Genomic DNA, 24,491 nt, shown 5'->3' on the forward strand with positions numbered 1-24,491 from the left:
CTACCCATAGTGGGTCTGGACACTGGAGTTTATTTTTGAGCCAATGATATCAGACATTTTACCCTACTTTGTTTTTTCACTGTCATTTGGTCAGTTCCCCACCTTGGCGCTGCCTTCTCTCACGCCCAGCATCGCTTCCCTGAAGGGAGATCGCTGCTGGTGCGGGAAGATTGGGCAGAAAGTCATGTCAGTTCCTGCTGTGCAGCTGCTCGTAGTCACCAGTCGCAGGCGTTACTGGCCAGGGTCCTTGGGCATCCCCTGGCCTTGATTCCCACATGTCTCCCTGATCTCCAGGATATTCTCCTGCTTTCAAATCTTTCCTCCAGCCAGGATCATCACCACCCTCTTCCTAGGCCACCTTCTGTCTGAAATAACTTTTTCTTTTTGGGAGACCCTCTTTCATATCCAGCAATCAAAGCCCCAGTTTTTCCCAATTCAAATAGTCTATGTGCAAAACCACAATGTGTGGTCAGCCTCCTGTGTGGTAGTTCTGGTTTGTATCTATTTATTGGAGGATTGAGGATGTGCTGCTTTTTTTTCAGCCCAGATATTGTCAAAATTTACAACCAGCCCGTACCAGTTTTAGCTAGCAAACAGCGGGCTTCTGAGAGTTCAACAGTTCAATTGTGGACATTCAACACAACCACACCCCCCGCCAATTATCTGCTGCTTGTTAGCATTCACAATTTAAGCTGCTTTTTCCACCTATGACCGAGCGTTTTCACCTGGAAGTGAGAGTGTTTTCAGAGCAGTAAATATCAGAGCTAGGAATGATTTATTTCTTTCTGTGGCTGCTCCAGATTGACCAGCTGAAGCATCGCTTGAACAAGGTGGAAGAGGAATGCAAGCTGGAGAGGAACCAGTCTTTGAAGCTGAAAAATGATATTGAAAACCGACCCAAAAAGGAACAGGTTCTGGAGCTGGAGCGGGAAAATGAGATGATGAAGACTAAAATTCAGGAGTTACAGTCCATCATTCAGGTACAAAAGCAGATTGCTACATTCAAAAATCCAGACACTTCAGCTTACCTCTCCTGCTTACCCAGATGATGTATTCAGGAGGCTTCAACCACTCCTCGCCTGCAGGCACCCCCACGCTTTCCTCCCATACTGTGTCACGTACCCCACATCTCTTCGCAGCCTGCCTTGGTGGCTGCCCTTCAGGATCCAAGTGTCTGGAGGAGGCTGTTTGAGTGGGACAGAGAGGCAGGAGGTGGTGACAGCTCCCATGGATTTTCAGTAAGGGACAGGGAGTTAAGTACATAACAGCGAAACTGGTAACTATGGACAAGGGGAGGTGGCGTGGTCTCTGCTACCACTCCTCACCTCGAGCTCAAGGCGTACTCCTGTTATAGTGCTGGGAAGTGTTGGGTGAAACTTCTGCCTCAAAGGCTACAGTGAGCGTGAGTGCAAAGTTTGGAAAAAGAGAAGGTTGGTTATATAGCTCCCAGCTGTCTGTAGTACACCTTGTGCAAACGCATACACGAGGACGAGTTCTACTAAAAAAAAAAAAATTGTAATCTAATAAATCAAGCAGTACATGAGAGATTGGCTCTTTCAAGGTGCAGACTACAGCTGTTTAATTGCTGAGCATTCAGCCCCATGTTTTAGCCCTGCTGTGGTTCTTTGTACCAGTCTGTCACTACAAAGCTGTGTTAAATAGCCAGTCCAGAAATCTGTGACTGGCTCTGTGTACCCTGTTCTAGCCTATTGTGACATCTGTGCCAAAAGGTCTTAATGAAGCAGAGGGTAACAGAGGTTTGTGTCCTTGGGTGGTCACTAGTTACCAGATTGCCCCGTCGAACGCTGCTGTAACTTGCACAGGGATCTTAACTAACCTTGGTTGAGGCAGATGGGGAAAAAGGATGATACGCAGCAAATTTAGCACTGTGTTACTCTGTGAAGAGCTTAGCCAAATATTGGGATATATGTGAGAGCGCTTAGCACTTTGCTGGAGAAGGCTTGTGGCATTTTCAAATGACACAAAAAATTATCAATAGCATGCGTTTCAGAAATGGCTGTAGCCTCTAGCAGCACTTAATGATTCTTAGTTCTAACACAAATCCAATTCAAAGGTTGAAAAAAGGTGTAGTACAGAAGGTTCTGGGCATTCTGGTCCATGTAGAAATTTATATTAATTGAAATGGTCTTATAGCACCTAAAGAAACGGAGAAATGATAATGAAATAGCTAAAAATAGAATTGAAATATTCCTAAGTGAACATATACATAAACAAAAGGCAGTTTGTTTTAGAAATACCTAGGTATACTTAGAAATATTGGGTAACCAAAATGTCACTGCAATCTCCAGCTTAGTCTAGGTATTTCAAAAGTACATATGCATATATTACTTGCTTGCATTTTATGCCTTTTTCATCTTCCATTTATGGTTAATTTTGGATGGCAATTTATTTGTTGGAACCTGCTGTGGTAATCTTGTTAATTTTGAATTTGAAAGAAAAAATATTGCTGGAAACTACAGAAAACAAAGCAGTGGTACAAGCTACTTCAGGCATGTTTAATATTCTCTGAGCACAGCCCTGCAAAGCATGCTTTAAAAATTCTCCTGAATGTTTTCTTAGGCCCTGCTCTTTGGCAAAGGGTGATTTTTGTGCTCAGTGAGAGCTGATTAATAGAGAAGAGTTTGAATGCGGGGCTTGGAGTGAAGAATTGTCACTGCATCCAAAATGGATCAAATTATAGCCAGTACAATAAAACAGTAAAACAGTCCCTTCATCAGACTTCTCTGACAGCAAGACAGCCTTTATTCATCTTTTCTGACACTATTTTAAAATATGAACAAATGTCCATCTCTTCTCCTGCTTTCGCATCGCAATACCGTTTTCATTTTCTATTCCTCTTGCTTGTTACTGTCTTTGTAACTTTTCTCCCTGCAATACTATTTTCTCATTCCCTGGCCTGTCTCTTAAAAATGTCTTTCCTCAGGCTGACAAGCGGAGTTTGCCAGATTCAGACAAAGCCATTTTGGATATTCTGGAACATGACCGGAAGGAGGCACTAGAAGATCGTCATGAGTTGGTCAACAAGATCTTCAATCTCCAAGAGGAAATTCGTCATGTGGAGGACTTGAGAGACAAGGTGAGAAATAGAAGTATAAAAAGATGGAATTTCTCGGGCTAGTACCCAGAAGACCTCTGAGAGCAGTGGTGGTTAACAGTATGTCCTTTCAGTATCTCGAAGAGAAAGAAGATTTGGAGTTAAAGTGTTCAACACTAGGAAAAGACTGTGAGATGTACAAGCACCGAATGAACACTGTGATGATACAGCTAGAAGAGGTGGAAAAGGAGCGAGACCAGGTATCTAACAGTTAAAGTGGGGAAAAACAGTAGCAAAAGCCTGTATCTCATATGTGTCACTTTGGGGAATTGTGGGTAATTGGACCCAAAATACCATTAAAAAATAAACAGTTACAAGAAATTGCTACATGTTGGAATTTGCATTACAGTAATTAAACACAGGATGATATTGCGTTGTTTCCACAGCGTAGCGTCTGGCAGGCAGGACCAAGATCTTAACAACAGCTACTGCAGGCTTTGTTTTAGTGTCAAGTCATCCGGTTTGCCCTCTGGAGCATTTTGCCACCAGCCAAGAGGGAGCTGAAAATGAACCACCCTCATCATAATAATTTTTAGTCGTACTACTGTGGCACATCCCAGTCCTAACTGCTGTGTTAATTGGTGAATGGTTACCAGTTCTGAAGTCCCCGTTCCAAACACCTTACAAACAAAGCCAGCAGGAGGAGGTAGCTGGTGGCCAGGTGCAAAACAGGTTTCTTCTCTCCACTGCAGGCATTCCGCTCGCGTGATGAGGCTCAGACACAGTATTCCCATTGTCTGATTGAAAAAGATAAATACAGGAAGCAGATTCGAGAGCTGGAGGAGAGAAACGATGAACTCCGAATTGAGGTGGTTCGGAAAGAAGCTTGCATTGTCAACCTAGAGTGCAAACTCCGACGGCTCTCTAAGGACAATAACTTTCATGACCAGGTACTGCTGAGGAAGACAGACATGAGTTCTTTTTTTAAGATTTGCTCTTAAAAACATTTGGTGTGGAGGGGAGATGGGACTGTTTTCATTTTAATTTCATCCATGCATTAACTGAAAAAAATAACCTCCTCCTACTAAATGTCAATGTTCTGAGTTCTTCAGTAGAGTGGGGTTCAAGTTGTCTGTGTCATGCACATAGCTTCCAAAGGCTGGCATTCCACAACTTGATTTTAAATAGAAAGGAAAGAAATGCAGAAAGACAATTAATTTCTACACTGGGGTAGAAAGTAGAAATGCTTTTGAGGAGTGTGCTCCTGTGAACAGAAATCCCCACGAATGTCAATCTAAATTACTGATTTGGGTCCAGAGCCACATTCTGTGTGAGCTTCTGAAGCACTGGTGTCACAGAAAATTCAATCAGGTTACTCTAAAAGGAGGTTGTGAGGAGTTGTACTAAGCTGGTTTCAGAAGTAAAGTGTTTCTTCTGATCTTTAGAGTTTGCCACGGAATCTACCCATTACAATTATCTCTCAGACCTTTGGGACTCCTAGCCCGAAAGCCAATGGTCAGGAGGCAGATGACTCCTCCACTTCTGAAGAGTCTCCAGAAGACAACAAATTCTTCTTGCCTGATCAAGCTCGACTCAAGAGAAGAGTGAATCTAAAGGGAATCCAGGTGTGTCTTAATATGAGGCTGGAATGATATAGAGCAGGGATGTTCGAACTAAGAGACATTATACATGTTGCGGTCATAAGCCTGAAAGTGCTGTGCTATAAAGATAAGGATAAATTGGTATATGATAGTGAACTGTCAGTTTTTGCCCTGTGGTGATTTGCATCTTAAGAAGCAGATATAGTCAGGCTTCATTGACTATTTTCTGTCCCTTCTCCTCATTTTGTGTATTCTCCTTGCTTCTGCTGTTCATTCACATTCTTGGAGTGTTGTCAATAAATTGATTCTTTGCCTCCTTAACAGTAGTGGAAAAAAAAAATGACATAATGCCCAAAGTCCAGCGCACAAGTAACTAAAGGTGGAAAACGAAGTGTTGGTGGAAAAGCTCACATCAGCTGGAAGGAATAATAGAAAAAAATTGACACAATCTAGAGCAAAATTAACTGCCTAATTTAGAATTAAATTATGGCAATTTCCTCTTGCTTAAGAGTAACGGGTAGCGTGAGTTAGGTCCATGATTTCCCTGACTAGCTGCATTCATACATCTATTATCTGATGCTATATTCATGAATTGTAAAAAAATATACGATCTAACATTCGGGGTTTTGAGCTTCTCTTTCCTTTCATCTGCATTTGAATTCTCCCTGCCCTTCATAACCTTTGTCAGCTTTGACTGTCGCTATTACTCATGGCAATAGAGCTGCATTTTTCACACTGCACACTCCAAAAGGATGCGTGTTGTATTAACCAGCTGCCTGAAACCAGTCCCAAGGCGCCCACTTCACCTTTTGTCTCTTTGTTCCCTCAGCAGAATCTGGAAATTGCAATGCATTTGGGCCAGACTGTTAAAAGTAGTTGGGGAGCTAACTCTCATTCACTGCAGTGGCATTCAGATAGCTAAATATCTTTTGGGTCTTGTTTAAAGGAGGACAAATACATTGCAGGATAACAGTGAAAAAAAAGGGGTGAAAATATCTGGTTTACAGTGTGTGGCAAATACTTGGTGTTTGTGTTGATTTTTGTCCTCTTTCTTTTAGATACATCCAAGAGCTAAATCCCCTGTCAGCATGAACAAAACATCAGAGTTTCAAGGTCAGAAAGAGCACCCATGTCCTTATTCTTTTTCTGTTGCTTTGTCTCACTCACTTAATCTCTTTAAGTTGTTTTAACGAATATGCCAGCTGGGGAAATTCTTAACTAAGTCCAAGTTGGTAAAATAGACAGTTTCTCTCATAGTGAGCACTGGCATAATGTAAAGCAGTCAAGCGTTCTGCCTGAATGTCCTCCATCCAAAGATGCCTCCACAGACACACAATATTGCATCCCGTATCTTCCCTAAATTTTCTGTTTACTTGATTTTCCTTTTAGTTTACAAAAATGTTGAAGTCATCGGTGTAATACCTATACTAAAAGTCACTGTACTATTCTCTTTTTGCTGTTGGAAAAAACCTGAAAAGACCCTAATCTAGTGATCGTCTAATGAGTTCCTTTGTCCTTCAGCAAAAAGGAATTAATTTCAAATCCAAAGCATTACAAAGGCTGCAGGGAGGGAGGTTGACCCACCCATTAGCCAGGTGCCAAGTTACTAAATTAGTAGCTGTATACTCGTGTTTGAGCTGCTCCTAATTCCTCTTATTTATGTAAACACTGTTCTCAAACCAAACACCAGCACTTCTTTTACTTGTTATGTGCAGCAGCATGCCCACTGTTGTACAAAATATGATGGGAAACATGGTTCCTGCTGCAAGATATTGCATGTTGAACAGTATGTTTGTTATCAGGTAATGTGCAACACTAGTACAAATTAGAGGGGCTGAGGAAGGGAAGGAGTCCGCAGAGACATTCACACTGTGCTGCCTGGGGCTGCTGAGGGATCTCAAGCTTTCTGGTCCCTGTTGTAAATCTTTTGTTGTAAAAAATGCATAATTCAGTGAGCCAGTCTTATTGAAGACTACCAGATCCAGATGATGAAGTTAGAACATAAATGAATAGAACAATCTTTCTTTAATTTTTCAAATAATAGTAACAGATCTAATAAAAACATACAGGACAGAGTTGAAAGAAAAAAGTTGGCAAGAGGCTGTCAGAGTGGCGTGTGTTTCTGTACTTTGTCCAGAAGCCAATGGGGAAGGAAAGGGAGCCAGAGCTGCAGGGCGCAGAGCGCTTCCTGGGGCCTCTGTCCAGTACAGGGTGGGGGAATTGAGATAAGCTGAAATGGAAAGATAATCTTAAGCATTGTTGCAAATCTGTGAAAGACTCTATTGAAAGTGGTCTGACATCATTTTCTCCGGTATCTGTATTTTTCTCTGTTGTCTGTGAGTGCAGCAGTCAGAGCACAGGATGAAGATGGGGCTGATGCCAGCAATGGCCGCACAGACACGAGTTCCTCTAATTCTGTTTCCATCAGTAACTCCATCAGCAGCTGTGAAGTCAGCAAAATTGTAAGGAGCCTTCAGATGCCCCTTGTCTGTCTACGACCGTCTCTCCTAATGTGGTTCAGAGCTTTCACAACCCAGTATTAGCACTTCGCCAGCATCCCAGCTGTGATCACATTCAAGGCCCTTGTCAGAGGCTCCCTTAATCCTTTTACTAGCATTTTGTTAGAACCATGTTATTAGCCTTTTCCAAAATCACAGAATTGGTTTATGTTTATTTAAAGATATTTCAAAGGTATCTATGACCTCTTGCTGTCTCCTTATGCCATTTCACATTTACTGTTAGAAGGAAGATATTTTCTTTAAAAGCTGCTTTGTAATTTATTTAAGAAAAATTTCAGGGTTTTTTTGAGTTCTCTAATGCTTTTCCTGTCTATAAGTAACAGTGAGTGAGAAAAGGGGTGCAGATCACAGTTGGAAATTTCTGCATCCCGTAGCCAAACCATTTCTTCCCTGCTTGCTGTATCCCCATAATCTCCCAGGGTAGATGTTCCATTACACATATGTGAGCACTGACACAGCAGGACAAGCAGACAGAGTGAGTGTTCTTGCAGAGTGTTAATAACAAAGAACAAAACATCTTCCTAGAACACTGTGAAAATGCTGCCCCCGAGAAATTAGAATTATACCCGAGAATAGCCAGGAAAGAACTCCTTGCCACTCGTAATAAGCTTAGCTGAGTTAGGAGTATTCTTTGAAATATCTGTTGGATATTTAGGTGACTTATACTCTCTTCTCTCTAATCCAATTCAGAGTTTAGTTTCCAGTGTATTAGGTTAATAATTTAATGTATGGAGATCTATATTTTTCTTCCTCGTTCTTACTGTTTATCTATATAAAGTATACATATATTCTGCTTTTCATCCTCTTCCTCCTGTATGTCAGCTGTGTAACACATAGGCCACACATCAATGGTAAAGTTAAAATTGTTTGGTAACTCAGCCAGTCATGTGGTCACAGAAGAAGGTACTGTGCCAGCACACAAGCTGTGCATATTGCTAAAATACTGGGATATATGAATGTGAATGCTCTTGTATGTAGCATTCTGCATGTCTAGAATCAATTTTTCTTACTGTGGTGTGTGCTTCACAGTGCAGAGTGCCACTGGTGAGCTTCTCTAAGTTAGAAATGATAGCACATTTAAGACAAATAACCTTTCTGTCACTTTTTTTTTTTTTAAAAGCAAACCCTGAGAAATCGCAATGACAGTATCATGTCTACCACTCCTGAGCCTCCAGGAAATGATTCCATAGTCCGACGTTGCAAAGAGGATGCCCCTCATTGCAGGTAGGTAGCCACGCTAGTGAAATATGTCAGGAACTGGTTGTCACAAAGAGGAGGTAAAAGGCCTTAGATGTCCTCCTGTCTGTCTGTAGTTGGAGAGGCTTCTATTAGACAGCAGGACTGACGCTGAACTTCTCAAGTCTGCAGTCCTTCAGCCCTCATTTTGTCCAGCACACTCGGGAGTCTCTGATAGTTCAGCTGGGACAAATGACACAGTGATAGCACTGCAGCGCTGACTTTTTTAACACACATAACAAGAAACTGTACTGAAATGACCAGGCACCAATGCTGTTGGAGAATGTGCTTTGCCTTTGTAGCATCCACTTGTTGCTTCTCAGCCCCGTGCTGCCTGTGTCTGTGTCCCTGTCCTTTCCCCTTCTCTCAGAACCCCTCCTTCTCCTCCGTAAGCTGTCAAAATAGAGCAGAGCTACTTGAATATCTGTGAGGAATCGGGGGGAGAAGTGGAGGAGGGAGGTGGGTTTTGTTGGGCTCGAGGCTTCTGTATCTCAGCACAGCGATGAGAGAAGAGAGATGCATTGCCGTCTGCTTCACTTTCTGCTGCAGTTTCAACTTTTGCTGGGTCATGGCCCTGCGGACTTCCCCTGTGAGTGACATTGGATCAGCTGGGAAACGGGAAGGTAGTGGTGAGAAGGAGATCCTGCCTGCCCCGCTGTCCCCTAAATGGCTCCGACCCCTTGTCGTAAGGTTTATAGCAGTGCAATACTTGGACATACTGTTTTTGTGTTGGTGTCAGGAGCATCAGTGTTTGTATCAGAAATAGCAGAAGATACAAATACATTCCCTAAAGGTCCCAAGCAGAAGGAGAAAAGAACAAAGCCCAAGCAAACTGATTTAGAAGAAAGCAATGTATGCAGAGGGTTTAGATCTTTATTAGGTCTATTTTTTAGATCTAATCTTTATTAGAACTTTATTTAGATTTTTAATGTTTTTCAAAACAAACTCATCTCTGGCAGACTCATGCTTCTGCCTTTCTCTGTGTGAAGCTTTTCAGGACAGCTTTCCATTGAGGGCATCCTCAGCTAGTTCTCCCACACAGTTTTCTAGGCTGCTGAGGATTTAGGCAGAGTTTATTCCAGTCTCCCTTAGGTTCTCCTATGCTGTCCTCCAAGCTCCTTTTTACAGTGTGTTGTGTTAATTCAAGATGGAGAAAAAGGGTTGGTTTGGTAATGATTTGAGTGTTTCATGTTTCAGGTGCTTAACTTGAAAAGTCTTTGGCATGCCTGAACATTTAAATATTTGCAGTATATGGCAGAATGCAGTAAAGATTACATGGATATTATTCATCTTGTGGACTTATTTCACTGCAGCTCTGACTGTATCTTGTTCCATATGTTAAGGCATTGGAAGACTAGCTGTATTGAAATGTGAAAATTTTCCTCATATTAGATACTCTTTCCCACAGGCATGTGGAAGGAAAAGGTACCCTGGAGCAAGGTCTGAATGTGGCCTTAATTTGTGGAGCTAATAATCACTAAAGTCAAGTAACTCAAGAGCATGCCCAAAAGTTCACTTTGGTTTTATAACTTTATAATTAGCCTGCTAAGGTTTTTTAACTTGTTTGTGAATATAATCCAAAATAATTGCTATTTGCATGCCAAGTTGCAGATTTCACAGTTCGTCTCACCTTGATTTGTGGGGAAAAAAGTGAGATCATAATTTAATGTGTAGGAAAAAGTGTATTATTTGCCTGCTTATGCGTGGTGTAAAAATATCTGATTCTCCCCAGACTGGCTGCAAAAATTCACCCTTCACCTGAAGATAAATATGAGGAATATCAGCTCCACAGGAGACATACAAATCATTCTGAATGGGAAAAACAACAAGCTATTATTTAAACAGCTTTGCAACCCAATGACATGCATTAGTGAAGTCCTTCTGGTGAAACAGACAGGTCACTCACTTGGCTGGACATCCCCAATATCCCTTTAAGAGCAAAATTTGGCTGAATTTTAACTGTTTGTTTTTAAGGCCAACCAATCTAGTCACCCTTAACAGGAAAGGTTGTGTCAGTAGGAGCTGGAGTGGGACCAGAGCTGTGGCATAAGAGTTTCTGTGCAAAAGCTTGGTACACCTTGCCATTCTGTTACTGTAGGTATCTGAGTAACCATGTGAGGTACCATTAAGCTGTTATAAAATGCTTCAAGGACTTTAAACCAGGCAGGTAAATTACTCCTTTACTGCTGCATCTCAGTCACTTCCCTTGCATTCACTCTGTCCATCAGTGAGCTTCTGACATTTTTGATCTATCATGGAAAAAAACCATGCTGCAGTATATATACAGCAGGTTATTATGCAACCATTTATCTCCGTGCTGGAGCAGGTGTGGTGTAAGTCACCCATGAGGCCATCAGTCAGCAGCTTCCCTTTGTTTTCAGCAATATCTTCGTTCCCTCACTGCTGTTAGCAATTCTTCCTTCTGAATCTTCTTGCTGCTTCACATGCTTCCCCTGTTGGCTGACACATACTGTCTTCACATCATCTTCCTTCTTCTTCCCTGAGCCCACAAAGTATGTGACTTGTTTATTTTTTTGCAGATGCACTGTTGCCTGATGCAACACCTCCAGCATCTTTCTTTTTCACGGGAAAAGTTCCTCATTCAGAACCTAATGAAATCTGTTGAAAGTTGGAAAGTGAACAACTTTTTTCTCTCTCTCTCCTCCATTATCTCATATTTGTTTTTAATTTCAGCCTGCTTGAAGAGGACAATGACAGCTTTGGATATGATGCTTTGGAGCTAGATGGTAAGTGAGAGGATATCAGGTATATAGTTTAACTATGAGATCCGTGTGATTAGTTCACCAGCTACAGACACTGTCAAATAATCAACTCCTCATCTAAATAAGATGGGACACAGTCTGAGAAAAAATCAAGTCAGTTCATCATAACTAGAAATAAAGGGGCAACTACTGGTGAGAATAAGAAAGCAGTTATTCCTGAAGAACTAAGTGGCAGAAGGATTGGACGAAATGAATAGATGGAGAGTGCTTGGCTGACTTTTGCAGGTCGATTAGAACACCTCCACCCTTAAAATGAGGAAAGCGTCAAATTGAGAGGGGAAAGAGTAAAGAAGACAGAGCCAAACTCTTCTCAGTGCTACCCAATGAAAGGAGGAATGGGCACAAACTAAAGAACAAGCAATTCAATTCAAACAGGGAAAAAAAAAAGAAACTTTTTTACTGTAAGGTGGTCAAACACTGGAGCAGGATTGTCCAGAGAGGTTAACTAGTCTCCATCCTTGGAGATATTCAAAACCTAACTAGATAAAACCTAAGCAGTGTCCTCTAGCTGACCCTGCTTTGAGCAGAGGAGGTTAGACAGTCTCCAGAGGTCCCTTCCAACTTGCTGTTCTGTGAGAGTGATCAGGTAGGTTCATTAAGCAAGACTGGCATTCCTTGCTATGGCCTGTGGACGTGAATCATGCCTCTGCATCAGGAATTTCTTCCTTCAGCTTTGTCTGGGATCAATCAAACATTCATTTTCCCCTTTTCCATCTTTGTCACTCTCTCTAGGACTCATTTTCATTCTTGTTGCTCTTTTCAGATGACAGTCATGACAGGCAGTCACACGGAGCTCCTTCGGTGCACTCTTCCTCTTCTTCTCATCAGTCAGAAGGCCTGGATGCTTACGAGCTTGAGCATGTCAACTCCATATTTAGAAAGTTCTCTCTGGAAAGGTATTTGAGATGCCAGTTTACCTACCTTAGGCAGAGACTGAGGGGAAGGGCTACTGTAGTAGAGATCCTGCATTTATCTATTGGTTGCTGAAGATACAGTGGCAGGAATATGATGTCACAAGTTGTTACTTGGCACAAATATCTCATGATACTGTGCTAAGTCTTTACTTCTTTATGTTGGCAGCAGTATAACATGTTATTTTGGAGCCCTTTAATATTCTGTAAACCAAGGAAGGTCTTCCTAAAATTTCAAAAACTTCAAGGCAGACAAAATATTCTACAGGCTTAACTTTATCCTTGTGATCTTGTTATCTTGCTGCCACAGCTTGCTAGGTGAGGTACTGCTACACATCTGAATGTGTAATAGACATTTGGCCATGTCAGAGCACTTGAAGCTATGCAGATGCTCTTCTCCAGAACTTACACAGTAATGAGAAGGATTTTTTTTAGAGTCCTTAGATCCTAGAGCTTGATAACACTAAAAGTTTATTTATATATCTCTCTCATTTATCATGCATGCATTTAACTCTGGCGGAATAGTTAAAAGCTGAGATAAGTGTCTAACTGTTACTTCCTTTCATGAACACAGACCTTTTCGTCCCTCTGTCACATCCGTGGGTCGCGTTAGAAACTCCTGCCATACCGTGCAGCGCGTAACACTGAATGGAGACAGTCTCAATTCAGAAATCACTCTGGTTGGGGGTAATGATAAAGGGAGCTTTATTAGCTCTGTCAAGACAGGATCACTTGCAGAGAAAGCAGGCCTTCGGGAGGGACACCAAATCCTACTGGTGAGCATAAAATAATGAACAAACAGTGGATGTCTGTCCACCTACATACAGGCACACTCACCAAAATACTTTCCTTTGTTTCTTCTTTCATCTTGTATTAATGACAAAGCATATGACTCATGCAGAAGAAAATCTGCTATTGATTATGAAAATAGGGGAGAATAGTATTTACGGTCATCCAAGACACACACACACTTTTGCACTGATGCTTCCTTTAATGCTGTGTTATGTAGTACAGACCCTTTAAAAAGACTAGAATGGGATTTGCTCTCAACTTCCCAGTACTTTCCTGCCTGAAAGGATGTTCATGCTACTTAGCTTAGCATGATGACTCCTAACCTGTTCTTTAAAGCAGCTTGTCCTGGGACTGGACATGTTATGAACAGAAACGGATGCAGCTGCAATGTGAATGGCAAGAAGGGCTGCACACCTGCCTAGCTCTCCCCAGCATCACATAAGCAGGAGTTCAGTGGTGCTTCTGCTAAGTTGCTCTTTGCTTAGTTTTCCCTCTGTTCCCAATGTTCCCAAACCATTGTCCTATTAAAATGCCTCCAAGGGGAAAAAAAAAAAACCCACAACTGATATTCCTGCACTACTTAATACTGGGAAGCCTGGGACTGTGAAAGAGCTACAGTTCTGTTGACAGCTAGCATTCCTAATTTGAGATAAATGAAATTAAATAATTAGAATGTAATCTGCATCTTGATAGCAAAGTATCTGCATTTTTTAATCAGAAAAAGATTGTTGGTTAAAAAAAAAAAAATAATTGACTCAGAGATTGAACTCGCACTGGAAAGTAATATTTCTTTCATATCTAGTTGGAGGGCTGCATCAAAGGGGAAAATCAGAGTGTTCCCTTGGATACTTGCACAAAGGAAGAAGTTCACTGGACAATTCAGAGGTGCAGTGGTCCAGTAACACTCCAATATAAGGCAAATCATGAAGGTAAGACCAAAAGTATTTCTCATCTCAAATAGTCCCAGGTCTATTATACTAGATAGTCTGGATGAGAATGACAGAACAGAATATCCTTTGTATTGGTATAAATCTGAAGCATGTCCACTGGTGTTAATTATAGCTGCTCTGTGTAACTGCTCCAGCTTTTAGCTTTGTGACTGAGAACAAAAAAAAAAGCCCATATGCCTGTCACTACGGGAGTCTGAAGAATTTACATCGTGGGCCAATAATGACATGACTTACAAAGCACATTGAGCTTATTTTTATGTACAGTTTTCTGTAACACAATGTGGGGAGCCGAATCATCTTTATCCAGCTGAAGCCAGTTTAGCATTTGCCTGATGGAGTTGCTCTGTTTATTACCTTTGTGGCTTTATCTTATCTTTAACAGCTGGAGTGCATGTGTGGTGAACAGAATTTGATTTTAGTGTTCATGGCCTGTAATGATAATTTCAGGTTATAGATCAAAAATTACATTCCAAAATCCATTTTTTTACTGGTGTATATAAATTCACAAAGGTTTTTTTTTAATGCTGGTTAGAGGATTTCAGCTTCATAGATCACACAGGAAGTGATGTCTTTGATTTTCTTTGATGTTTTCAAAGGTAGGAAAGACTATTGCAATTTTTTTTGAGCACCACTTAACTGCAGATAAAGCATGTTATAGATTGTGGGAGTGCCAATTAGAGCTAATAATAAAGGGAATAGTCTGTCATTAAAATTGGTGGCAGAACTCAAGCTGTACTGACAGGATACATCTATAGCTGTGTCTGCATCTTTGCTGAGAAGTTCTCTGTTTCACAGGTCATGTCTGGAGTACTGAAAATGGAGTTACCTAAAAGTATCATTATAATGAGAATATTCTCACAGATTGTGGTACCAGCAGCATGAGCTGTTTCTGAAGCAGTGCCCCATTAGTGTCTCTAAGGTGCAGGCCTCTAACCTTGTTGTAACTGGTGTAACTAGCGCTCTAGAAGTATAAACTCCCTCTCAGAGGAGCCTCAGAAGTCTATGCAGTGTGCTTCTCCCAGAGGATGCCCAGGAATGCAGCAATACTAGGGTCTGACCAGTAGCAATCATGCTTCACCCCTTCCTTTGCTCTTGCAGGTTACCGAATACTGGTGTCGGAACTGGAAGAAGGGCTGATCACATCGGGGGACTCATTTCACATCCGCTTGAATCTGAACATATCCAGCCAGCTGGACTGCTGTTCGCTGTCAGTGAAATGCGATGAGATTGTGCATATTCTTGACACCATGTACCAGGGAATGTGCGTGTGGCTGTGTGCCAGAGTTGATCCGTTCACCAACAAGGACCTGGAAAAGGGGACCATTCCCAGCTACAGCAGGTGAGTGTAACGCTGGGCGACCACGACTGAGAGCAGCGGTTCTGCAAACAGGGAAATGAGTAACTGCTGTAAGGAAAGAGGTATATGTCTTAATTTTTGAGATAAGGCCTGGTGATGTTAAACTGTAATATGAGCTATAAAGCTTTAGAAAGGAGACTCCAGATCTTACCTGTAGGAATAATGTGAGTTTCTCAAAAAATATCATAGGAAACTACACCATGGAGATTCTTTAATCCTTAACTGCGTTGCAGTCCTGCTCATTATTTTGTTCCTGCGCTTACTGTGTGGTTCAGGCAGTCCTCACTGCTATTTCTATTTAATCTTTTCGAAGGCACAGACCCATTGCAATCCAGCTTTCTTCTAAGTGGTTTCAAGATATCTTGATCTATGTCATTCCATCCTTTCTTTCAGAGCCCAGCAACTTCTTCTGGTGAAGCTGCAGCGGTTGATGCACAGAGGAAGCAAAGATGAGACAGAAGGCTCATATAATACCCTTCGGGCACTCCGGGTAAGGATCTACAAACAAGGTCTTTTTAACACCTGATACTCCACTGCTACTTGTTGTTCATTATGTTAATTTTACAGACAGTCCTGTTTACACTCTGTGTAGGTTTTGATTGTGCGAAGCAATGGGCATCGTATGTTTGCCTTCAATAATATTGTTGCTGGCAATGGACCTAGCTCTGGCACATGATTAACCTTTCCAGCTATGAGGGAGTACACTGTAAACATCTAATATCTGTTCTGTGTCTTAGTTAATCCTTTTCATTCTTCTCTGCCTGTAAGCCTCTAATGCATCTTCATATCCACATGAGGAAGAAGCTGTGTCCTCAGGGTTAATAATCAGAATTATTTCTCTCCTACTGTGAACAAGCATCTAATCCACAGAGCTATCATTGTCCCGTGTTAGAAAGACCTGTCTCTTCCAACCTACACGCTATGGAGAGAAGTGAGATTATCAGGTCTTCACATACAACAGCCCTGCTGATTTCTCCTTTTCCCTCAGTGAAAGTAATTTGATTTTTCTTTATTTAGACTGAAGAATTCCATCTTTACATAATTAAAAACTAACTTCCTGGTGTATTAGTTACCACAAGTTATTTTTAGCACCTGGGAGACAAATACGCTTCAAACATTTGCAGAAACACTGTAGCCCGTGCTTGTATTTGATTTCAATCAAGGTTAAGTGTCATACATTCCTTCTGTACTCCAGACTCCACTGATCAAAGGGACAGAGATCACTGGCAGAGATGCTAATGAAAGCAAAAACTTTGCATGCTATTTCTTGGTGCAGAAATAACCTCTTTCATAAGCTGTGGAGAGCAGTCTCCTGTGAAGAAAGGAATGTGGAAGAGCAGCAACAGAAGTGGTGTTGCTCAGGGCAGGCCATGCTATCTCTACAGTTTGCTTAGAATATTGTCTTTGGGAGAGATGTGAATCAATCCCTGTCTCTTTTATTGGAAATACGAAATATCTGCTTTTGCTTGTTGCTTCTTGAATGCAGTGATTTTAAAAAAATATCAAAGAAACTGGAAAAAAAAAAGGGAGGGAAAAAGAAATTCCTATGTTATTTTTTACTAGAATACATTGCAGCCAGAGGAGCCTGCCCCACAGAACGACCCAAAAACCAGCCCTCGCCTGTCCAGAGCAAGCTTTCTTTTGGGCCAAATATTACAGGTAATAAAGTTCAAGTCCTCAGTGCAATGTCTGAAATAGTGGATCTGAATAGCAGGTATTCTCAGGCTATCCTAATCTCCTCAGAAACCCCACCTCGGGTATACAGGTTGTATAGGGATTTCTTCCAGTCCAAAAGAGATTTAATATATGAAAAAGATCAATGGGTTGTGTTTTTGTAGCTGCTTTTGTGACTTTGGGTGTTTATTTTTGAGTGCATGCCTTCCATTACTAAGGTAGCTTGATGAATTGAAGATATCTGCCATCACAGGCTGAAATGTGTTTTGCTTGAACCATAAGGACAAATCTAGACCAAACCTCCAAGTCTCTGTGAGATGAGGTTCGATCAGAAAATAGTCCTTTAATTTTAGGTCAGTGACTCTGAGCGTGACAGAAACTGTGTGGGTGAAGGACAAAAAGTCTTGTGAAGGAAGATGGTTATGAAGATTAGCAAATATACAGGAGGAGGAATTACTATTTGGATAGAGGAATAGTTGGGTGGGTGGGGAATGAAAGCGTGAAGCCTATTTCTCAGTGTAAAAATGTGCCATTTGGGAGGTTTAAAGTCTCTCTAGCACAGCAAAGAAGAGGCAGAGTTTTGGGCGTTAATCTGTGATACTATTGTGCAAATACTCAGTGTGGGTATGTTACTCTGCTGTGGAATAATCAGTGATTGAACTGGTGATAGCAGGGAGCTCTGCGAAGAAAAAGAACATGCCACTTAAGAGCAGAGAACAAAATAAGAAATCCCAAAGGGGATTAGCAAAGGCTCTGAATCAGATTTGTGATATTTAAAGAGCCTTAGCATTCAGTCAACAGATCCATCGAGTCTTTGATAGACATAGGTAATTCAGATCTCATAGATAACAAGTGTGGGCTGATGAATACATGGGAGAATAAAGAATCTAAGAAATGAGGTTCAGATCTCTTTGTTTACCTTTTCAGTTTGTCAGTAGGTCCGAAAACAAATATAAGCGTATGAATAGCAATGAGCGAGTCCGTATCGTCACTGGCTGGCCCTCTGGTCTGGCACGGACCTCATCTGAAGCAAAGAAGCCATTGCCTGATAAACTGGAAGGTACGGATATAAAATAGTAACAGCTTTTACACACATGGCACTGATATAAAGGCCACCTACATAACAGCATGGCTGTGAAAAAATGTCATGGGTCTTTGCTATTGCTAGCTTCTGTGGCCCACTCTGTGCAAAAATTGAACAGCATTTGTGACCAGAACACTGATTTTGCTAAAAGTGCTTGGAGCACTAAATCTTCATGAGCAAGTTTAGACACTGAAACTTCCAGTTTGGTTGGCAGTTCATCCTAGGTGCCTTCTTGCTCTTTGTCCAAAAACATGTAGCTCAAAGTAAGCCAAGGTAATAAGTAGAAAGATTCTCCAAGCAAGTGTCCTGTTAAGCTATGAAATAATCTCTTCAAAGCAAAAGGCACTTGAATTATTTAGTATTAGGTTGGACATCATACTACTGGATATAAAAACGACCCCAGCAAAAGAGAAGGGAGGACCAGTATGACTATGTCATTTCTGCTTCGTGTGTTCCTCTTTCTTTTTCTCCAAATACTGATGGAGAGGAAACCAGAAGATAAATGTCTTGTTCTTTACTCAGATTTGGATTCTGAAAGTGAAATCAATAAGAGGCTCAGTCTGATCCCTTATAGCTTGGTGAGACCAATCCACTGTGAGCGCAGGCGACCCGTACTTTTCACTCCCACCATGCTTGCCAAGACCTTGGTACAGAAGCTTCTCAACTCTGGAGGTGCCCTGGAATTCAACATATGCAAGCCAGGTAATGGGATAAAAGAGGACCATGACTGCGAACCCTCGGTGTTGGAAATATGCACATATATATATATGCGCGCACACGTAGAGGCATGCACATGTGATAGCTGCTTGAGGTACTTCAAGTCACATCAGAGTTATGTGATGTGTATCTATAAATCCTGCTTTTTGAGAATATCTGAGATATTTGAATGTTTTTCAGACAGCCAGTGCACATGGTTATGAGATTCTGTGTCTATGAATATTATCCATGTGTATGCTGTGTGGTTGCTAGGATGCCCCTCAGAGACTGAAATGCTGTGAGTGCTCTTTCTGTTTGCATACTGTTTGCATACTGCACATCTAGGCAATGTGAAATTTTGATTAATTTGTTTCTAGTATTTGCTATTATGAGGCATATCTTCCCTAGAGCGACTTTAGGTTTCTATCTCGTCCAAGGCTGTGAAGATTGTGCATTTGATCTACTCGAAAGACTGATTTTCTCCCATGCTAAGTATTTACTATTAAAGCAATATGCAGTGCTGTGATTGCTGTAGGGCAAGATTCTATACAACACAGCATTAAACACAGCTGACGTTTCATTTTTACACTAATATTGAATACCCACCACACAGTATGCAGTCTTATAGTTATCCAGACAGAGAAACTGAAAAGTTAAGTATTATAATAAATATCCCCTGTCTTGCAACATAAACCAAAAGCTTTGATGTAGAGCTGCAATTCACAAGGGGGCCAGTACCACGCATTGCAACCTAAGCCAAATTTTTACAAACTTTAAACACAAATGTTGGAACACTAAATCCTTGTTTTAGGAGGCTGCACTGAAGAGACTTTCCTTTTTTAGCAGTTCTCAGCTTCCACCAGCCCTGAAATGCTACTATATAACATTAGGTGCTAGAATTGTATTTACTGTTTTAATTTAATGTCTTCATAGTGTTGCAGTAATTGCCCAAGGACTCATTGGTGCAGGATATAGCTGAGATGCTCAGCTGTGATCAGATTAAGCTTTAATTGAATTCAATGGAAGAAATGAGGCAGCTGTTAAGACAATTCATTGCTTGTCTTCTTTCCCTGAACCATCCTTACATCCTACGTGACGTACTATTGGATATTTTTCTAGGTGTTCTCTTGCTGTAATCTTGATTTTGTCCTCATCCATGTCTCTTTCCAGATATTGTAACAAAGGAAGAGTTCTTAAGGAAGCAAAGAACAGAGACTATCATCTTCAGCAGAGAAAAGAATCTCAACATGTATGAATGTATTGTACCTGCCAATGTCGAGGCTGTCACTGCCAAGGTGCTTACATTTCTCTGTATCCCTTCCATAGGCTGCCTGTTCATCTCTCTGCAATGTATGTTTCTTCCTGAATAAGACTGACTAATTTATAGTCGCATATTCTTTCTCTTGCTCACCTTCAATCTCAGATTTAGATTTATTCTCCCAAATAGCTTTTATTTTTGCTTTTGTTTTTCCTTTTCTTTCTCATCCTCAGCCATATCCTTTTATATTCTCTCATTCCCTGTAATGACCCACACCGATGCAGCAAAATATCCTTTCATTTTCTATGCTACATCCCTTTTTCAGTTCTTTTTCATATCATACGGATATATGAATGTGTGAGAGAGTAAGAGATACAAGGACCTAGACAGAAGAAAGGATAGCCTGAAATGCAGGCACAGGGGTGTACAGTACAAAGATAACAATGTCAAAGACAGAGATCTCATATCAAGTAGAGCAGATTTGATGCACAGCATGGAAAAAAAGGAGAATTAAACAGTTGGTTTTTTCTCTCACAAGTAGTTGCAGTAGATGTTCTCTCTGAACAAAGAACAAGTATGTGTGTTTGTTTATATGTGTAAAACTGTTGTTTTATCATACTCTTCATCTTTAGATCAATCCATTTCTATTTTAAACCTTTTCAGAAAGCTATTAAGCTCAGCTGTTATTTGACTGACTAGTTTTAAACCAGTAGGAGGAGTTTGGACTTTAAATGTATATTTGATTAAAAGGTTTTAAATCAGTACAATGGTAAATGGAGAGCTTTTCAGCTGACCCCATAAGGTATGGATCCCTTTATCTTGAGATTCCACAGCAGTGAATGTTCCCTTGTGATGCTGTTATGACTTTGTTTTTAGAACAAGCATTGTCTCCTGGAAGCTGGAATAAGCTGCACAAGGGATTTAATCAAAGCCAAGATATATCCTATTGTTCTCTTTATCAGAGTCTCAGAGAAAAACATCAAGAGGTTCAGGTAACGTATCAAACCTTTTGCATATTTGATATTCTGTCTTATTCAGTGAATAATTCTTGAGTCCAGTAATGTTCTCACTGAAAGAAATAAAGAATCTCTTCTCATCTGGTGCTTCCATGTGCACTATTTCCTCCCATGACTCCTCCTGAAATCTTACAACTGGGGAAAGTAGGAATTCCTCAAATCTAGCATTCTTTCACTGTCACTGATAGTGATGAACATTGTGGGAGGATGAGGCTGAAGAATATGTGGTTCTTTCCATGCCCAGCACTCCCACAGCATTTCTTAAGGTAGTGCTAGCTGGAAGAGGAAAGGTTGTAAACACTGGCACTCTCCCTACATTCAATCCTCTTAAATAGTTTCTCCATAGCAAATATTTTTCCTTGGGGGCAGCGTGGACATAGGGGGAGGATAGACCTGGAGTAGCTGTATTCTCCACTGTTTTTATTGTTTGTATATAGTCCGTAGAAAATAAATTCTTGATGGGACAGCTGGGACTATAGGATTAACTTAAAATGTCTCACATTTTTTTTTGGTCTGCTTATTTGATACAGAAAACTATTGCCAAAGCCAGAGACTGAAGATGAGTTTTTACGTATGTGCCGTCTGAAGGAGAAAGAACTGGAAGCGCTGCCATGTCTTTATGCCTCTGTAGAGGCAGATGCATGGAGCAGTATTGAAGATCTCATCCGAATAATAAAAGACAGGATCGGAGAAGAGCAGCGTAAAACCATCTGGATAGATGAAGATCAGCTATAAAAAACAATAAGTAAAATGGAGCTCTTTGGTGACAAAAGGACATAGCCAGGTGGAGCAGGGGCTTGCAGAATTCTCTGGTTAGGTGCCCAGTGCTCACTCCTGTTTCACCCTTGGTGGCTGGGGACTTCCTGCTGGCAGAATGCATGTGTGGAATGGTACTGGAGCTGTGTGGAATAGCCAGTGTCTCAGATGCTGGGGATCTAGGATGTGAGTCAGACCACAGCCACCACCACAACTTCTGACCCACCGGCATCCCTTAAGGGACAGCAGCTGTTTAACATGTGAGAAAGACAAAGATCTTGAGGGGGAGCTTGGGGTAATTTATTATGTTACAAATATGGATCACATTTGGCTCATTGAAAAGTTCTGATGAAACCAGGTGAGTGGAATCTAAGAGGAAAAAAGCATGGGGATTGGGCTAAAGGTTATGGAATTGAGATGTGCCCCACGCACACCTTGAGGTGAGATTCTGAACATACTCAATTAAGGAAGCTGAAGGCTGCTTGGTGGCAACAGCAACACTACTACTGATGGCCATAGCAGCTCTGTAGCCCTGTTTTTCCATAACCATCTTAATCAGAAGAGAAGAAAACAGCTATTTTTCCTGGCATTAATTAAAATAATGATTTTCCCTTCCTTTTTATACCTCAGTTCTATGTAACAGTTTTGCAGGTTTCCTTTGTAGTCCTGGCACTTACAGGAAAATAGGCTCCACAGTCCCAGTGGCACATCAAACCTCTCCGGGTCTGCCAATGCTTCATTTAGTTTATCCCTGCCTCTGCATTGTATTCATTTGTACATCTCCCAGTTTTTAACATTTTTTACTTGTGGAAAATACCATGGTGCTTTCTCCAGACAACAGGTTTCTCTGTTTTTCCACTGAAATCTGTATTTCTCTACAACATCATCGCCTGCCAACATGCCTGCTCTCAACAGGAGGGACTGTTCTGAGAAGAAAAAAAGGAGAATTTCATAAGCCAGTAATCTCTGTGAGCCACTCAGTCCTTGACCTCTGCTGTGATTGACAGCAAGGAGACCAGCAAGCATCACACTCTGCTGTGGCCAAGTAGGATATTTTCAGAAGTGTGTACATGCCTTAGAAGACTATGTCCATTTTCAAAAGCATTTAACTCCTCAGAGAGTTTAAGTTCCACTGGTAATAAGTGGGACTTAGACTCCTAAATCTCTTAAATCTTTTAAAATTTTTCCTCTATACATTAGACACTGTATTGAGACTGCCAAATCGATTCAATAAAACTGACCAGATAATGACTTGCACAATTGCTGATCTGAGATGCAATAAAAATTGACCTACAGATGAAGAGTTGTACATCCCATGATCTTTAGATCCTTCATTCCTTGCAATATCCCTCCCTTTTAAGATGCATTTAATAACAAATTTACCATTGCTTCTGTGTTCATCCCAAGTCCTCCATCTTGGTGCTTCAGGCTGGCATGCAGCAGCTGGCAATAAAAAGATAAACAGAATCCAAGCAAAACATCTGGCCTGGTTGCCCTCACTGGATTAACTGCTGGGTTGTCTTTGCCGTGAGCTTCTGATGTTGAGTGTCTCTCAGGTAGATTGGGTCAGTTCATGTTGGCTTGTGTGGTTGTGCTTTTCTGCTCTTCTCTTTTATGCACATCATTTTTTAACTAACGGTATCTTCTAGAAGTCATTTATGTCACTTTACATCTAACTTTCTGCTGCTGTGTTTCTCAAATTATTAATGTTTGAAAGACTATTCATAGCTAGCGTTTCTCAGAGAATAGCTCTTTACCTGCCCAAAGCCATCTGTTTGGGCTGTGCAAGCAGGGGGATACTACTTGCCATCTCTTTACAAAATACAGGCTGCATACAAAATTTGCAACTCCCTCCAGGGCAGAGTAACAACCAGTTGGGGTATATACATAACAAACTGGATGATTCTTCAGAGATCCTCTGTAGCTCAAGCAGAAATAAGAAAGTATCAGCTGGAAAAGCTAAGCCTTCCAGGAGCATTTTGCATTCATTCCTAACGTCCTGATAATGCAACCTTGTGTAACAGCTGCCTGTGGTTTGTTACTGCTGCTTTGGTGGTAGTGTTTGAGTCCACAGCTGAGCAATGGGAGGAACTGTAAGAAAATTTCTCAGCTGCTTCAGCAAAAAGTTCAGCCAGGTCAGCGTCAGATCCCTTCAGGAGCAACCATCTGACTGCTCATCGGACAGAACTTGTAGGATGTCCGTGTCCCTCTGGCTTTGCCTCAGGGATCAGTAACATCTGGTGGAATGGCTGGAGCAGACGGTAGTGGGGCAGAGGGGATCAAAAGTATCTCAAATTGTCATTGTTGTTTCTGCAGTGATCTTCTCTCACCACAGCTTTATTTCTGAGCCCTCCTTACACAGATGGCAGCTGTGGCTGTGATTTATCTCATTTAACTTTAGACATAGGGAAGGTATATGCCAAAGTCTAAAGGAGGTTCCTTTTACAAGGAATGGAGAGACACTTCCAAAGAGCTATTTGTCTAACTTACTGTAGATGGCCATCTAAGGATGAGATTAATTGCCCTCTGAACTGTCTGTGGTTTTTTCATGGACTATAGAAAGATACTAGAGAATTAGCCTGGCCTTTAGCATTTAGCTTTTTGATCTGTAATTTAACCATCTCAAACCACCTTATGGGGAAAGTGGAACAAGAGATTGAGGCAGAGAACAAGAGATCTAATTATTTCTGTGAAAAAAAGAGGAGTCAATACATGGAACAGACTTTTCTTCTTGGTATCTGAGCACATCTCCCGTCAGTTCCCAGCTCTGCAGACACTATAAGGCATTGTGGTTGTCTACTCG

The 24,491-nt window shown here is 41.2% G+C and overlaps 1 protein-coding gene across 1 annotated transcript in view; it reads left to right on the forward strand.

Moving 5' to 3' along the window:
* Positions 1 to 22,984, forward strand: part of CARD11 (caspase recruitment domain family member 11) — a 46,373-nt gene extending 23,389 nt beyond the window's left edge. The window contains exons 6-25 of the mRNA XM_086760152.1: positions 801 to 980; positions 2,945 to 3,097; positions 3,190 to 3,315; positions 3,808 to 4,005; positions 4,501 to 4,680; positions 5,715 to 5,769; positions 7,003 to 7,118; positions 8,296 to 8,399; positions 11,106 to 11,158; positions 11,958 to 12,090; positions 12,680 to 12,881; positions 13,700 to 13,826; positions 14,946 to 15,186; positions 15,598 to 15,694; positions 16,768 to 16,863; positions 17,806 to 17,938; positions 18,485 to 18,664; positions 19,829 to 19,953; positions 20,793 to 20,908; positions 21,463 to 22,984. Coding sequence (XP_086616278.1) covers positions 801 to 980; positions 2,945 to 3,097; positions 3,190 to 3,315; positions 3,808 to 4,005; positions 4,501 to 4,680; positions 5,715 to 5,769; positions 7,003 to 7,118; positions 8,296 to 8,399; positions 11,106 to 11,158; positions 11,958 to 12,090; positions 12,680 to 12,881; positions 13,700 to 13,826; positions 14,946 to 15,186; positions 15,598 to 15,694; positions 16,768 to 16,863; positions 17,806 to 17,938; positions 18,485 to 18,664; positions 19,829 to 19,953; positions 20,793 to 20,908; positions 21,463 to 21,667 — 2,820 coding nt within the window. The 3' untranslated portion in view covers positions 21,668 to 22,984. The remainder of the gene's footprint in view (positions 1 to 800; positions 981 to 2,944; positions 3,098 to 3,189; positions 3,316 to 3,807; positions 4,006 to 4,500; positions 4,681 to 5,714; positions 5,770 to 7,002; positions 7,119 to 8,295; positions 8,400 to 11,105; positions 11,159 to 11,957; positions 12,091 to 12,679; positions 12,882 to 13,699; positions 13,827 to 14,945; positions 15,187 to 15,597; positions 15,695 to 16,767; positions 16,864 to 17,805; positions 17,939 to 18,484; positions 18,665 to 19,828; positions 19,954 to 20,792; positions 20,909 to 21,462) is intronic.
* The last annotated feature ends 1,507 nt before the right edge of the window (positions 22,985 to 24,491 follow it).

This window comes from Chlamydotis macqueenii, chromosome 15 (genome assembly GCF_036417535.1).
Source record: "Chlamydotis macqueenii isolate bChlMac1 chromosome 15, bChlMac1.mat, whole genome shotgun sequence".
Lineage (NCBI taxonomy): Eukaryota > Metazoa > Chordata > Aves > Otidiformes > Otididae > Chlamydotis > Chlamydotis macqueenii.